Source organism: Rhagoletis pomonella, unplaced genomic scaffold (assembly GCF_013731165.1).
Source record: "Rhagoletis pomonella isolate Grant_MI unplaced genomic scaffold, Rhpom_1.0 Rhpom_scaffold_00004, whole genome shotgun sequence".
NCBI lineage: Eukaryota > Metazoa > Arthropoda > Insecta > Diptera > Tephritidae > Rhagoletis > Rhagoletis pomonella.
This window is the reverse complement of record NW_023458558.1, coordinates 55741195-55758346: the sequence shown is the minus strand read 5'-3', so window position 1 is coordinate 55758346 and position 17152 is coordinate 55741195. Positions and strand designations below refer to the sequence as shown.

Below are 17152 nucleotides of genomic sequence, written 5' to 3'. Positions count from 1 at the left end.
CAAAAGGTGTCCCCACTTAATCACTTATATCTCATGAACCAATTTAACAAACTGAAAATGGAATACGACAAGTGAAAGCTAACAAAATTTTACAGAAACCGTCTATACGTCACTTTCTGACAAATTAATTAATCATTCCAATTTTTTTTTTGTTATGAAACAAAATAAGACTTTAGCAGAAGATAAATTACAAGTAAATTGAAAATATCTCGAAAACATATAAGTATAATAAAAAATTAAGCCGATTTTCGGAATCGGTTTATAGGAATTGGACCATTGAACATTTTTGCTGTAAACCAGTGTAATTAATGTAACAAAATTTTAATGATAATAATTGTGAATACTATATTAGAACAAAGTGAACACTTTCATTTCCCGCCTAGTGTATTTCAGATTAAGTACATTAGGGTGGTCTAAAAATGCATACCTGTGTTTTTTAGTTTTTACAAAAAAAAAATATATTTATATTTGATATATGGCGAAAAACACTCTTTCGTGGAAACGGTATAGAATTCTTGAAAATCAATATTTATCTCTTTAGAATACTTGCCAGTAACGATACCCAATTGTTTATTTAACCATCAAAGTTTTCCGATCGAGAAATATAAACTTGCAAAAATTCTATACCATTGCTACGAAAAAGTGTTTTTCACCATATATGCACGGTAAAATCATTGAAAACTTTATGGACTTTGAGGCAGTTCATATAATTTTTTTAACAAGAAAATAAGGGTATTTAGAAAAATCGTAGAGGGTGAGAACCTAACATTTTAAATTTTTTTTCGACCCTCCTAATGTACATACATATCCACTATGGTTTGTGAATACATACAAATTTGTACACTGGGATACATATACGTATGTGCATAGCATTTACCTGCTACATTTACACAAAGTGGCGCCTGAACTTGGCAAGTAAGAAATGCAAATGGAATCATAAAAGGAATTTAATTTTATAAATTTTCACAATGAAATAGGTAAGTATACAGGGTGCGCTCGACCACAATTCCACCGCCTTTAAAACGGAGGGAAATGGGATTTTTGTGGCAATCCCAGATTCGATCGGAAGCCCCTGAATCTCATGGTGAAAAATCCAATGAGGGAATTTTATCATGTAGGGATCTGCCATAGCTGATTGGCTAAAGCTATGTACGTACATACGACTACATGTTCAGTAGTTTGCGGGTTTATAAAATAATAAAGTTTCAAATATAATCCTATAAAAAATAATTAATAATTTTTATAAATAAACTGTTGACAAAGGAGCTTTATTGAAGAATAAAATTATAGTTGAAAAACTAAAAACACGCTTTTATTACAACAAGAACTAAAAAGTATAAAATAATTTGTAGATATAGCGATTCCGTTTAAGAAAAATAGGAAGTTCCCTAACCTGATTTAATTTAACTGTTTTAAATTAGCTAAAAATATGATTAAAGTGATTGACCCGTAGTTATAGTCAAAATAAAGTGCACTGTAAAGTTAGTTGCAGCTTTTTGGCATAACTTTCGATGGGATACCTGTAAAAAAAACTGCAACAGACTTTACAGTGCACTTTTTTTTGACTAAACTTAGGGTCAATCACTTTAATCCTATTTTTAGCTAATTTAAAACAGTTAAATTAAATCAGGTTAGGGAACTTCCTATTGTTCTTAAACGGAATCGCTATATCTACAAATTATTTTATACTTTTTAGTTCTTGTTGTAATAAAAGCGTGTTTTTAGTTTTTTAACTGTAATTTTATTTTCTACTTTTTAGTCTTTTGAAATCTTGCAGTTAATATTGTACTACATTTGACCTTAACAAACAAAATTTTCAATATATTTCAATTTAAATAGGTAATACACCTATTCTGAATATAAACCAAATTTGAGCACATATGCCGAATTTTTAATTATGTATATAGACTCACGCGCCACATAACTGCCAGAATTTTTTGTGTAGTTATTTCTTTTCATGTATGCAATATGCATTCTAAATGTGAACTTAATCGGATCATAAATACGGGTTTTCCAAATATCTCGACTCCTGCGCCACCTGTCGTCAAAATTTTTTGTGGATTTATTTATTTTCATATAGGTCATATATGTTCTAAATATGAACCACATCAGACTATAAATGCGGGTTTTACAAATATCTCGACTTCTGCGCCACCTATCGGCAAATTTTTTTTCGGATTTATTTCTTCTCATATACGTAATATATGTTCTAAATACGAACCAAATCAGACAATAAATGCGGGTTTTACAAATATCTCGACTCCTGCGCCACCTAGCGGATTAAAACATCTTTTAAATTGTATTGTCCTCGAGTTCTGAGCTAAGTTTGAAGCTTCAAGTCTGTAGCTCATCAGGAAGTTTGTTAAATATTGACTGCAAAGTTCCAGGACATACAAAGATACATACATACATACATACATACATACAAGTGAAGTTAAATAAAAGCTTGTAATAAAAACGATTTGCTTAAAAGTATTATATCTTACTTTTGATCGTCAATGCTTTTTTCAGCTGTCGCATCGAATGGCAAAGGTTGATCGTCCTCTGGCAACTGGAGTTCACAGGTGAGTACTACGCTTACTTCACCGGCGATTTCAGCCCATTTATTTGATAATTCCTCCTGAAAAAAAGAAAAATGAAATTTAAATTGTAAATGAAATTTGAATTGTGTAATTAAATATAAAGTCTCTAGGTTGTATGCACATTGGGGTGTCCCAGAATTTAAGGAGCGAAGAAAGATGTTTAACACTCCTGTACTTTCATACATTCTTTTTAGAGTTTGATTTTTTAATAAGTAAATTTTTATTTACTGCAGAGATTGAAAACTTTAGCAAAGACTTGCTTTCTTTGACTTTACAAGACAGTGCAGGACATCGATAATATAACTTCAGAGGATAAAATCCTTATAGTGAGAGAAGATGCTAATTATATGGCCAGTTTACTCTAACATTAATAAAAAATATCTAGTGATTACATTTTTGCTTAGTATTTCACGAGCATCCCTAAAACACAGTCGAACAACAATAGCCTAATATTAGCATGTTCATAAGTGAAGAAGAAAGCTGAGCGCCCAGTGAGCAGCTAGAGCGATATAACAAATTTCCTGCAATTAAAATGAGTTTACCATAGTTGAAACAAAAATCTTCCTAATCTCATATGGTGGTCATACAACAAAATACGCGTTATACAGTTACTGTATATTTAACTTGGATTTTCGAGTTCTAATGTGACACATTACGATAAACCACCCGAATTCGAGTTTTAATTCTCTAACTGTTATTTACTCAAAATAAAATTCTAATTACACAAGAGAGAACGAGCATTTTTTTACTGCCTTTGTTGCTCTATCTAAAAAATTTGCATATTTAATTGTAGTGCTGGTCGAAAATAAAATCCGATTTTATTGTCGATAAATTGTAGATTATTTTACTACAAATATAAGTAAGTGCTTTTTCCGATTTCCGCACATTTTTAGTAATTTACATGTGAGAATTTTCATTTAATTGGCAATGCCTGAAAGCAAAACAGTTTGTTTCGCAGATAATCTATTACTTAAAATGCATACATATGTACATATCGTCACCTGAAATGCAAAATAACGTAACAACATCGTCACTGAAATGGAAAAAGTCGTTACTAATTTTTACTTTTTTTTTTCATAAAACGACGTGGGAGGTGTAATTCGATGAAATCCATCATAGCAATCAAAAAGCGAATTTTGAATTTTTTATAAGTTACGACTTTTTGCATTTCAGTGATGATGTTGTTACGTTATTTTGCATTTCAGGTGACATTAGGGGTATTCTCGAAATCTTGCACGAGGCAATGATTGCACGAAATGCAAAAATACTATTCCAAATTTGGAAGGTTACGAGAGCACCCCATTGCAGAGTGGTAGCATACGTAAGTAGCAAGCAGCGAAATTCTGTATCAAATACAATAACAAGATACGGCAAAAAAAAAAATGAAGTGTGCGAGATGAGAGGAATGAGAGAAAAAATTAGCAATTCCAACAACAAAACAACTAGCACAGGGTCGCAATTATTTTGCTATGCTTTTTGCAAAATATATACATGGGTTTCGACGTTGCATATTTTGCAGCGATAGGAAATGGTATTTCCCATATATGTATTTTGTTGTTGTGCGTTTACAAGTTATGCAATCCGTGCTACGTGCAACGGTTTTGCAAGACTTGGAGAATACCCCTGATATGTAAGTACTAGATATGTGCTAATTAGTACATACCAGTCTATTCTAGTGCCCATGTACTATGTGTAATTTAAAAAGCCACTACCAAAATGAAACAGTGCGTTTAATATATTAATTCCGGCTTAGTTTTAGTATTCGTTTTCCTATTAAATATATATTAGGTATACTTAAATTCGGTTAGGCATACACTCCGCTTTACTTGAATAAGTACTAATTTACTCCTCGAGCTTTGAGCTTATCTGTATGGCTATGTATGAGCTAGTAAGACATGTGACGCCACACAGTGGGAAAATTTGTGCGGAATTAATTAATAACTGGAGTAATAATTAAGGTACCGCAATAAAAATTAGCGTATATGTAAATAGAGGCCAAAGAATGGATGAACACGCCCACTTTTCATACAAGTGCGCGGAATTAATTTTTAATTGGAGTAAAAATTAAGGTGTCTCAATAAAACTTAAGGAATATGGTAATAGATGACCAAGAATGGATGTTGTAGAAAATTGGCAAGATCGCAGAATAATCACACCCACTTTACATATAGTAGAAATAGGAAAACTAAGAAGGTGCGGTAGATCCTGGTGCTGCTGGTGTTTCAACGCACTTATGAATACCCCAATTGCTTGAAATGGACACATCACTTAAATCCATTTCAGAAATACTGAAAGCGGCTATGATTTCCAAGAAGATTTCCTTTAACAAGAAGATTTCTTAAGAACTCAAGAGGATATGCATGCGCATGTGTTGTGACAAAAGTTTTTATGAAAGCAATTCCTAAGAAATTAATAAAAATGTAAAACAAACGTTTTTCTTAAAGAAAAATATTAGAATTGAAAATGGCTGATTTTACCCACCATAAGAAAAAAAGCTGGGATGTGGTGGAACGAAATCCTTTTGGAATTTGACTTTTTCGAATGGATACTACCGTTTGAGCATAGTTTGATTGAGGCACAAATTTTACTGTTCCCCTGAGTTGCGACTTGCTACCCAGTATTTAAAACGAATAACTAGACCACCATTCAAGAAAAACCAATGGTTAGGAATTTTCTAAAGGCTGATTTTCACTATTTTTTATTTATGTCAAATTCAATGGCATTTGTCGTCTAATAAGTGAAAACAAATTGTCAAATGTGATTAAAAAGCGGTTTATCGATTGATTTGGATCCGGATAAGTCTTCAGTCGTGTACATGCGCTGCTAAATCGGCTATATGCCGGTTTTTTGCCTATAATATCATCGATCAAAGCATGGATAAAGGAGATAAAGTTGTGTCAAAATATGTCGCCAAATTTTGGCGTCAAAATTTGACATAGTGAAAACCAGTCTTAACTAACATATTTAAAAAAAAATAAAATCCTTTCTAAATTGAAGTCGATTGTTAATTTATTCGTCATTTCCAATGAGGTAGATATAGGCAGCTAAAAATAGTGTATTGATCCCAAAGCTTTAAGGGATCGTCAGTAATAAAAACCTAGCGGGAGCAAGTGGTGGGGCAAGCACTTTATATTACTTTCATTATTCAAAATCTCAATAATATTGAGCTTCTTTTTTCAGAATCATATTGTCACAAACCAAATAAAGTTACGCCAGCCTTTAATATGTCATTCAACACGGTATATAACGTAAATAAAAGTTTAAGGCTAATGTTCAAATCACCTATTAATGGTTCACAACTTTTAAATATTATATTCATATAAACTTTATGGCTTGATTCTCGAGCTGACTACTTGCAAAATTAATTCTATTCGGCTTTTTTTTAGTAGGTCATATAGCATCGGTATGTAGAAGGCAATCCGTGTACGTTTTTTTTTTAATAAATTTGCGCCTTGAATATCTTCGACAGTTTGAATTAATTCTGCTCAGTTTCCTCTGTACGCCGTCCTGTTGAAAAACATATTTTAAATCAACATTCCATGCAATTTGTTTATGAAATAATCGGCTTTTATGGCGCTATAGCGTTTGCCATTGTTGTGCATATGCTCTTGCATTTGCAATATATGGTGCATTTTCAAATTCACAACAATAAAATGCACATGGTTGCCGTGACAGCAAGGATGAAATTTGCAAATGTAATTCCAACTGCAAATGCAAGACCATTTCCACATAAGCCTGAACAGCCCTAATATTTTTCGATCGGAAAACTTTGCATCGCTTCACTAGACCTCCAATAATAATATGTACCCAATTGTTTATTTTACTATTTTTTAATACATATTAGCTCGTTTATATAAGTAGATCCCCAAAATACCATGCAAAATTACGCACTTATTCGCAATACAGGAGCGAGGAGGTATCGAGCATAACGAAGCAAAAACGTTTTGGTCCTATTCCCAGGACCTAAACTTAATAGGAAAAGTATGGATTCGGATGTTTTACAAAGTATACGAGTCAGACAATTCATATGATGATTGGCAGTTGTTCTTTCCCGCGATTAAATTTGTAAGCTGCGCCTCTAGATCTTGAGGAAGAAATGTGTACCTATTCAACTGATGCGCAGCGTATAAAAAATTTAACATTTTTGATAGGAAACGCATCGACCAAGGCTGCAACTTTGCGATATTATAAAACATTCAGATTTATTAAAGAATAAGTTTATTTCTATATATGTACAGTCCCTCACAGAATTATTGGCACTGAGAGTTTTTCCTAATGTATGCAACATTTTTCTTTTTTTTTATTATTTTCTGTGCCAATAATTAAGGGCGTGACCGTATGGAAGAGGTGTTTTTTTAGAGGGATAGAATTTCATAAAGGGATAGCTGTCAAACCAACTGGCAAAGTAAACACATGTTTTTTACATTTATGTTCTGCAAATTTATCATTCGCCGCATAATTGGCGAGATAAGGCCGTCTATGCTAAAAAAAGGAAGCGAAGCAAAAGTGGATCGACAGGATGGTCATCATAACAGGAGGCGATTTTAAAAACCAACTTTTATTTGAAAGAGACAATCGCCTGATGTAAATGGACTTTCAACTAATCACTTTCCATAAAATTTTTAAACTTATAGAGCCAATATATAACTACAGTAAGAAAAAAAGTATGGTGACTCATAGCAAAAACTTGTTTGCCTATTTTAAAGATCTTATAAATTATTTTTGCTGTAAAGCTAAATGGATATTATTGCTAGATTTTTCAACCGAAATTTTTCCTGTAGGATGGTTTCTAACTTGTGCAGAAAAGTTATCCTACGAAAAATTAAGGACTTTTCAGATATCTATCGAATCCTTCCAAATAAATACGAACATGTACGAATAATATCGATTTAGCCTGAACAACAAGGGGCAGTCCACAGGGTGGAGTGTTATATCCGCTATTATGGGACATAGTCAACGACAAACTGCTCCTGGCTTACTTGCCAGGGGTACGCTGACGGCACTGTAAAAATATGTAAGGAGAAATTAGAAAACACCCTGTGTGATAGAATCCAGCTAGGGCTGAACGTGTGCTAAGGTGGGGCTGAATGCAAATCCAACAAAAACCACTAGAGTATCATTCCACTAGACCAAAACTGCTTTGGAAAGCACACGTTGAAAAAACTGCGAAGAAAGCAGGAAAGAACTGGAGATGCACACCAAAGATACTGAGATAGATCTATACGACGATAGTACAATCCATGCTAGTTTATGGAGCCCTTATTTGAGCCGATAGAACTATACAACTTGGAATAATCAAAGCGCTCTCCAAGAAACAAAGATTTGAGACTATGAGAACTTATCCGAACGCATCCTTGCAGGTTCTTTTAGATCTTACCCTTCTTCATATTCACATACAGAAAGAGATTTACTAAGCATGGCTGGTACCAATAACGGGGCAGAAGGGTTTCTTAGTCGTAGAGAGTTCGATATTCTCACGACGAAGTGCCCTGAAATTGCAATAGAGAGATGCAAAGCTAGTTTGAGTAATAAGCAGAACTGGACAGGCATATCCGAGATATGTTGGATAAACCAAAACTTGATTACCCGGTACACTGCTGACTCATTGGCCGAAGAGGGTACCTGTGTAGGTGTATTTGGACCGAAGAAACACACGCATTCGCCAGGATGTGCGAAACTGTCGGAATCAGAACATCGCGATCTTGATTGACAGCATCTAAACTGGTGATGGAGTGCCTCGACAAGCTGAATACTCTTGGTCTGACCAATCGAGTTTGGGTTCTCTGGATTCCGGGACATATTAGTATTAAAGGAAACGAGATTGCCGAGAAACTAGCGAAGAAAAAAGCAACAACCACTTTCATCGGCGCAGAGCCTTTCTGTGGCTTAGGAAAAGGGCAACGCTCTGCTCTTATCTGGTTAGCGATAGGTTCAAAGAAGTCGTTACTGCTATCATCTACTAGGTTTAGAGCAGTCCAAAGCACTTTTAGGAACATATAACCAAAAACGCTTTAATGAATGTATGAGCTTATCCAAGAATAACTGAAAAATTGTTACAGGAATCCTAACAGGACACTGCAGGCGTTTAAGCTTCTTAGTTAAGGTTCTATTAAATTATTCCACGCAGAATAAAGAGAATCCAAAAGTGATTAGCTATGGAAGGGTAAAATGGTTAGCACTATCCCTTGTCAACCGACTAGGGTGGTAAATATCTAATCTGACAGCCAGGCGGAAATCATGGCACTGAGATCGCTGATGGTGCGATCAAGACTGGTCGGGGAATGCTTGGCCTCTCTCTAAAACTCAGAGTCGGCACAGCGAGCACTGGGAAAAAACCCCGACAAGCAAAGTGGCTAGTCTTTCTGGCCGGTTGTTAACAGCGGGCGGTTAAAGGAGCTTCTGCAGCTGACTATTCTTACGAGCTGTCGATTCTTACCGGTCATTGTCATTTAGGAACTTATGGGGTGCGACTTATTATCATAATGGAACCCTATAGTCGCAGCTGCTTGGAAAACGAGGTGTAATCATCCCTGCACTTCCTTCTCAGCTGCCCCGCTCTCACCAGGCTAAGGTTTAAGCACTTGGGTGTGGATTTCATTAGCACTGCCGAAAAGCTCTCCGGAGTCGACATCAGCTGCCTGCGTAACTTTGTTTTGGGAACCCAGCGCTTCTCTTAGCTTAACACAGAGAGCCTATAGTTACCGTTCTAACTAAATTCCGTAATGTGGTAACACAATGGACTGTTAATGTCTAGTGAGCCCCCCCTTGCGGGGTCTGCCACAATCAACCTAGCCTATCTGTTTTCAAAGGTTTCAGGTTTCACTATCAAAATAGGAGGCTTTAGAATTTTATGTGTTGATACAAATTCTTCCAATGCATTTTCAAAGAGCTTATGAAATTCAAATGCTTCATTAGCGTTAATGTTCTGGTCTTAGCGTAGAAGTTACGGTATTTTATAACAAATTTGGCTGGCAAGGCAAGTTAAGCCAGTTGTTAAATAATTTACTTAAATTGCGACGTTTTTTGTTTGTTCGCGCCTAAATGTAATGCAATTATATGGTGTATTAAAATTTTTAAAGGCTTGCTTTTATTTGGCTGAGAGAAAAATATTCGATGAAGATATCCTGGATCACAACGGAAAAGGGCAACTTTTTGGACGCGCTTGCTAGCGAGATGACTATAAATTTCAACAGGCTGCGTCCGAATGTTCACCCGCATCGCATTTGTCTCAACTCCAGATGTGCGTATTTTTCGGCGCGCCGCTACCTCAGCGCTAAAAGGACACAACTATTATTACAGTTAATATTTGAATTTATCAATAAAATAATGTCCAGTCAACGCGACAAGAGGTAAATAAAACGTGGGAAAAAGTTGACACAACGTTGCGCAGTGTTGGCGTACAGGAAGTCGTGCTGAGCGAGCGAGAATATTGCTGGTAGGTAAAGCACATATGTATGCTCACTAGGGTGGTCCAAAAATGCATGTGAAAAAGTAAAGTCGGATTTTGTATGCCCTCACCCCCTAGAATTGATCTATACCGAAAAAAGTATACCCTTTTTTATTTTGAAATCAAGTAAATACTTAGAGGTCGCTCAAAGCGCTCAAAGTAGTCCATGTATTTTATATCGGGAAAACCCACTTTTCTTAGAAATGGTATAGAATTCTTAAAAATCAACATTTTTCGATCGGCAAAACTCTCTTCCTCTTCAGGAAATTCCCAATAAAATTACCCAATTATTTATTTAACCATTTTTTCTTAGTAAATATATTTTATAGGTTCGCCAAAACCTCCAGAAAATGCCAGAAAATGAAATAGGGGAAAAAATAAAAAATCTTTAGTATTAAAAAATAGTTAAATAAATACTTGGGTATTGCAACTGGGAGTCTCCTGAAAAGAACCTGAGTTGGTTTTGTTTTCCTGTACAAAATACATGGAAAACTTTGAGCGCTTTGAGCGACCTCTAAATATTTTTTGATTTAAAAAAAGTAGGGGTATATTTTTTTCGATATAGAACAATCCTAGTGGGTGAGAGCATTAAAATTCCGACTTTACTTATTTTGGACCACCCTGATGCTCACTCATATAAACGCAAATATGTAAAAGTGTGGGCAACATGAAAGGACACAGCTGCAAGCGATGGTGAACAAAGTGTAAAAATACAAACAAAAAAATAGTTAAATGTAGCGAAGTGACCGAAGAAAAGTGGCAAAATGGAATGTCTCTTCTGATTGGATTGCCAACAGATCGCCCCAATGAGAAAGTTCAGCAGGCCAAGCGGCACAGATGACAGGGCAAGCAAATAGATAGTAGACAGAGGAGCTGCAAACGGCACAGAAAGAAATATGGACGATAGTTTTTAAATCCGCGAGCTGACTGCGCATCGTGGCAATCAATCCGCCCGGTGCGCCAGAAAGGACCACGATGCCGACGTCGCGTCGGCCATTATGGCAAGTCATTGCGTTGGTGATAAATAAATGTTGGTATGGACATAAAGGAATAAGTATATCTATGTATGTATGTATAGGATAAATGTATGTGTAGTTTCATTTGTACAGTTATTTACTTATATAAATGTTGAAATTGTAAGTATATGTTGCAGGAAATTTATTAAAAGCGAAGTACTATGGCAGAGGCTTTCGCAGCGATGGCTCTATTAAAATTGGAGCTTAAAGCTAGTGATGCGCAATTTTAAAATACAGAGGACCAAACGCGGTGGAGGCCAGGCCCCACAGCTACCAACAACGTGCACAGATGCGTGCGTGCATACTTACATACCCTGCGGTGAAAAGCCAAACCGGTCAGTAAAAATACTAGTTCATTAACTAGTATGTGCTGAAGCGATGGCCTACCAGTTCGAACCTAAGCGTTCAGCGACATCTGCCTTTAAATTGCCAAAGCCAAAAAAAAACGCAATTAATTCCTTTTCTTAAAAATGTCGGCTGTGGTGTCGCTTGAAGACTACCGCTTCTGGTTTCGAGATAGCAAGTTCAAGTACGCTGGTAGGTGGTTAAGATTTTTCAAATTAAATCAATGTAAGTAAAAATAATTATTTGGATTTAAATATAATTAACAAACTTGAAAATCGAATTGCATTGCAGAAAAAACATGCATATGGAAAGAAGAAATACTTGTGCTATAAAAAAAAATTATTAGCTTCTTTTATTTAGTATAAAAATTACAATAAAAACCTTAAGTTATTTGTTTTTGTTATTTATGACGTTAAAACCTAAAATTGAACTTAGCTTTTTAAAAGGTAAAAATATTCCTAATGATTCATCTAAACAATCTGAGTGATAAGAAGTCTCGCATGGTGTCTGTTTTCAATTCATCAATTTTCAAATCACTCTGTACCGCTAAAAAAGTCCTAATTTCAAAAAATTAAACTTATTGCACATCTATGTCAATCCCAGTTCTTTAACTTGGCTTTTTATTTCGGAAATTAGAAATACCGGAGCAGATCTGATGACCTTAAAAAAAATTGTTGGAAACCGTAATTAAAAATATTATCAGCCTTAAGCTTTCCAAAAACTCATTTGATATTAATTTTTCAATATTTCATTTAACTTCTTTATAACTAGAACAAAATCGACTTTTAAAATAGGTTTCAGCCCCTTCAAAAGTATTTTCTAACTAAAACTTTTTTTTTTATTTGAATTTGATTTTTTAATACATGGCAACTCTTCTAAATACAATTCAGATATAAATTATTTTCAAGCACATTTGGAATGATACCCATCCTTAGACAATCAATTTAACTTATTGAATAATTTGAATTAAATTTATTCAAGAGGTGGCAACCCTCTTCTGACCCCCTAAAAAAACTCTAAACGCTCAAAATAAATATTTGTTAACTCTCGTTCGTTTGGTACCCATATTTTAAAATTTCATGTACATAACTGGTGTATAATTAAACTAAGTTCGACTTTCAAAACAGGCGGCAACCCTTTTCAAAATTATTTTCGAACTTAAATTTTCTTAGATACATTGTTACAAATATTTCAGGTGACATTGTTATAAATATTTCAAGTAACTGATGAATTAAGTTGAATTTAATTTTTTTAAATTTGTGGCAACTCTCCTAAATATAGTACAGAAAAAAAGGATTTTGATACCGATTTGTAATGTTTCATATAACTTGTGTAAAAAATAATTTCATCCGACTTCTTAAATAGGTGAATTCTTAAATAGGTGGCAACCCTCTTTAGAATATTTTCATACTACTACCTTCGTAAATCTCTCTCTTTTTGCCACCTATATGGTAATAACTTATTCACTTACTGAATTTCTTAAATTGAAATTTAATATTTTTTAAACATGTGGCAACCCTTCTAAAGTAGTTAAGATATAAAGCCTTTTAACGCCATTTTGGTTGATACCCTTATATATTGTAACAATCGTTTTACCTTTTTAAATAATTTGAGCTTAATTTCTTAACAGGTGGTAACACTTTTCGAAAAAGTAAAGCCTTATTGCACATCTACAGCCGAAGCCTTTAAATTTGATATCTTATTTTAGAAAATCAAACGAACCTGGACTAAAAATCGCTTCGCGTATTATATAGGTATATAGAAGATATTCAACAATTTATATTGAGCTTGAGGCCGTTTTTAATGAAAAATTAATAATAAAAAATATAAAAAATGAAAATAAATAAAGTACTTGAACCTGGAACCTCAAGCATACCACGCAAGTGCTTTGCTCTGTCGGCCATTGCGATTGTTGGAGCACCGCGAGCAAAAAGGCATACTTACGCTTTTCACGGGGGTTGAATTGGCAGTCTATCCCGTCAACTCGTATGATGCTACTAGTATTTCTACTGGTAGGGTGCTGATGCAGGAGCGGACAATTGACATCTCGTAGGACATCGCCATGTTAAAAATGCCAGTCGCTAACATTGAAAAAGGATAGAACGCAAACTAGTTGGGCTGAAACGCAAACTGGTAGAATTCTATTTCACAACTAAATAGTAGCTTTCCCTGCAGGGTACATACATATCTACTTACTTGTGTGCATACTATGTGAAGTTCACCGCTCTCGGGCAACCAGTTGTTAAGCAATTGCCGCTGAGTTTGCTTTATTTTCACTCAATTAAACTTGATGTCTCGTTATAAATTTTGCAAAAAAGCTTACGACTTTTCGTCAATAAAATGGCGAAGGGAATGAACGGAAATGCGGCGTAAATTGTCTGCACTGATAATTTAGTGCATTTGCGTGGAAAGTTAAAACAAAATATATATTTAAAAAAAAGTGTGAGCTAATTGTGCGAAGTTGCCGTACAAAAGGGTTTAAAAAATGTATGTAAATCATTTTGTTTTTTTTCAGAATGCTGCCGTAGTATAATTAACTTTAATAGTTATTCACTGAATTTTTTCATCCTAGCAGTTTGTAATTCTCTGTAAATAAATTTTTGGTTGGCCCGTAATGCCCGCAGCTTCCTTTGTATTTCTACTCTACATACTACATGCACATGTAGAGTATGTATGTATGTATGTATTTACGTACGTACCTCTGTAAGTTGTGGTTTGGGTTCCGGTTTTTTATTTGCTTTTGGCTTGCGGCCATGCTTCTTGGAACGCTTCTTTTCCTGCAAAAACACGGTGTCCTTGCAGAATTTCTCCATCATTTTAATGAATATGTTGGCAGTTTCGACGACATCGCGCAGAAAGGCTCTGTGGGCAGAAAGAGAGATGCATTCACATATAATAAAATTTTAAATATTATAAAATTTTATATTAATCTGGAAATTAGGATTTAAATTAATTATTTTTAAGTAGTACATAGTTATGTAGTCATTGACAATTCATATCTGACACTTATTCCGAAATTGAATTACATACTTATATGCAAAAAAATTGTTAAACTATTTGTTTTTTATTTTTTGATGTTGGTCGGAAACTGGACTTGAGAACCCGGGCTCTGCGGTAGAGTGCGGCTGGTCTATTTTATTGTGTTTACTTTGCCTGTGAACTATTGCACAGTAAAAGAAAGTAAGTAAAGTGCAATTTAAGTGGAATTTATAAAATGTTCGGCTTTATTTAGAACTTTTCAGATTTTTAGGCGTTTTCTTTATTCGGTACCTATAGACCCCGAATCTTTCCAAAATTTTCTGATCTATTCAGATATTTCGACATACGGGTTTGGATCTATTGACACTTTTTAAACTTGTCGAGGCTTCTGCAAGCCTTTAATATCTATTCACATTTTACTGCATTTTTCGATAATTTTGCGTAAAACTGTTTACTGATATTTGATTAGTTCTTTTTATGCTCAGTAGAAGTGAAAATTAATTTAGAATATGTACATATGTACATTAGGGTGCTCCAAAAATACATGTGGGAAAAAGTAAAGTCGGTATTTTAATGTTCTCACCCCCTAGCATTGTTCCATACCGAAAAAATTATACCCCTGTTGTTTTTTTCCGTTGAAATTAAAAAATATTTTAAGGTCGCTCAAAGCGTTTAAGTTTTTTATGTATTTTATATGGGAGAAAAAACAAGTTTTCGTAGTAATGATATAGAATTCTAAAAATCAATATATTTTGATCATAAAACTCTGGATCCTCCTGTAGAGACCCAATTGTTTATATACCATTTTTTAATACTACCGATTTTTTAAGGATCCCCCATTGCATTTTTTTTTGGTTTTTAGGGGTCCTATAAAAAATAGTTAATAATAGAAAATAGTTTATAGTAACTAAAGGTTTGGGTATTGCTATTGAAAGTTTCCTAAAGAGAAACAAAGTTTTCCGATCGAAAAATATTGATTTCTAAGAATTCCATACTATTTCATGGAAAACTTTGCGCTTTGAGCGACCTCTAAATATTTGTTGAATGCAAAATAAAATAACCGGGATATAATTTTTATCGGACTAGAACAATTCTAGACATAGTACATACATATGTACATGTTTCGACATAATTTTTTTCACTTTGTTATGTGAAAATATTTAAAAACATTAATTTTTAACTTTCTACGTTATTTGATTTCAATGCAGGTGGCAGCTCTAATAAACATCGTACGGCTAGGTTTTCCCTACTTTTGCGTATAAAAGCTCCTTATAAAATCCATTGTTATACGCTATTTTTGACCAGCGCAGATAAAGAGCGTGGAGCTTAAGCCGCCACACAAATAGTTACTTAGTATTAAATGTATTAGTATTAAATATTCACATAATCATTGATACATTCACTTTTTCAAAACTATGTAATTAGAGCTCGAATATGTGTATAATCCTTCTCATTATTTAATACTTGCAAATTTATAGCAACAAAGGAAAAACATCACTTAAAACTAAATTAATTGGCTATCTAAACACCAGCTCTGTACAAGTCTGGTGGAGGCCATACTTTATGGCATTAAAATTTTAAATACGTCGTTGTGCCGCATTGAGCGACAAATTAGCATAGTAATGCCGGCAGCTTTTCAAAGTCAAAAGCTGTGCACAACACGGCAAGCCGAATGTCCACCTGCGTAAATGGGCATAAGCGTACAATCAAGCGCGCATTTAATTAAATCTATATACATACATACATACATGTGCATTAGACTGCGTTGGTGCCCACACAAAAGAAAAAAGTTCCCTTATTTGAAAGCTTACGTTGATAGAATTTCGTCACCATTAAAATGTTCGTACTTAGCGATTACTATGAATAGCCAAAATCGAAATTTTATACTCAAGTTTTTATTTATGAAGGATGAATCGCTTAATTGATATCTTTAAGTAGTAAACTTCATTTGAAGATCCTGTCGACTCAGAGGAACTCCTTAAGCTACTTACTTCATAAAAAAGTATACATTTTAGTAATTTTATATCACAAATTTTTTTGTTGGCAGCATAACAATACAGTGTGAGTGGTTACACCTGTCTGGTTATCACGTTATCTGGTTATGTGGTTATTTTGTTCATTTAGTTTACAACAACAAAGTATATAAGAATAATTTTTTATTACATAACCAGAGTAGTGTGAGCACCCCACAATAATAAAAAGAACAGTTGCAGCGACTTGAAATGCCCACATATTTTCAATTCTGTCAGTCTGCCTACATTATCAAGGAACTGCGATTTAGGACTCTCCAAGAAGGAAAACTTGCTTCAGATTAGTGAGTTTAGGTGCAAACTTATTTCGCGACCCAGTCTAAAGTCCATACATATATATAAAGTAGCATATGCAGGTGTTCAATCGTAGTTGAAACGCGGCGAACTGCCATTAGTTAGACAGTTAGGAGAAATTTGCTCAATGCAACAATAATATCGGCGCGCATAATTCTCTGTGTAGGTGTTCAAGCTATGTAGGTGCATATGTAGTTTGCGTGCGTCGGTGAATGAGTGCGGTTGTCGACCGCTCGATTTTCATGCGGCAACGTGGCACACAAAACCCGCATTGACGGCGCTTACGGACTACAACTGGATTAGTGAGTTCAATTGTGGCATAAAGTAGAGCAAATATGGTCGCATAAATATGTACATATTTACATACACAATGGAACACACAGACATAGGTAGACATACATATATCTTCCTTTAAATATGCATAAATAGCCCAGTGTAGAAACTGCAACTGTCTTATAA

The 17152-nt window shown here is 34.5% G+C and overlaps 1 protein-coding gene across 1 annotated transcript in view; it reads right to left on the bottom strand.

Annotated features, from left to right (window-relative positions):
- Window positions 1-14246, bottom strand: part of LOC118737833 (protein timeless homolog) — a 532077-nt gene extending 517831 nt beyond the window's left edge. The window contains exons 1-2 of the mRNA XM_036468614.1: window positions 14090-14246; window positions 2487-2620 (exon numbers count right to left, since the gene is read on the bottom strand). Coding sequence (XP_036324507.1) covers window positions 2487-2620; window positions 14090-14206 — 251 coding nt within the window. The 5' untranslated portion in view covers window positions 14207-14246. The remainder of the gene's footprint in view (window positions 1-2486; window positions 2621-14089) is intronic.
- Between the last annotated feature and the right edge of the window lie 2906 nt (window positions 14247-17152).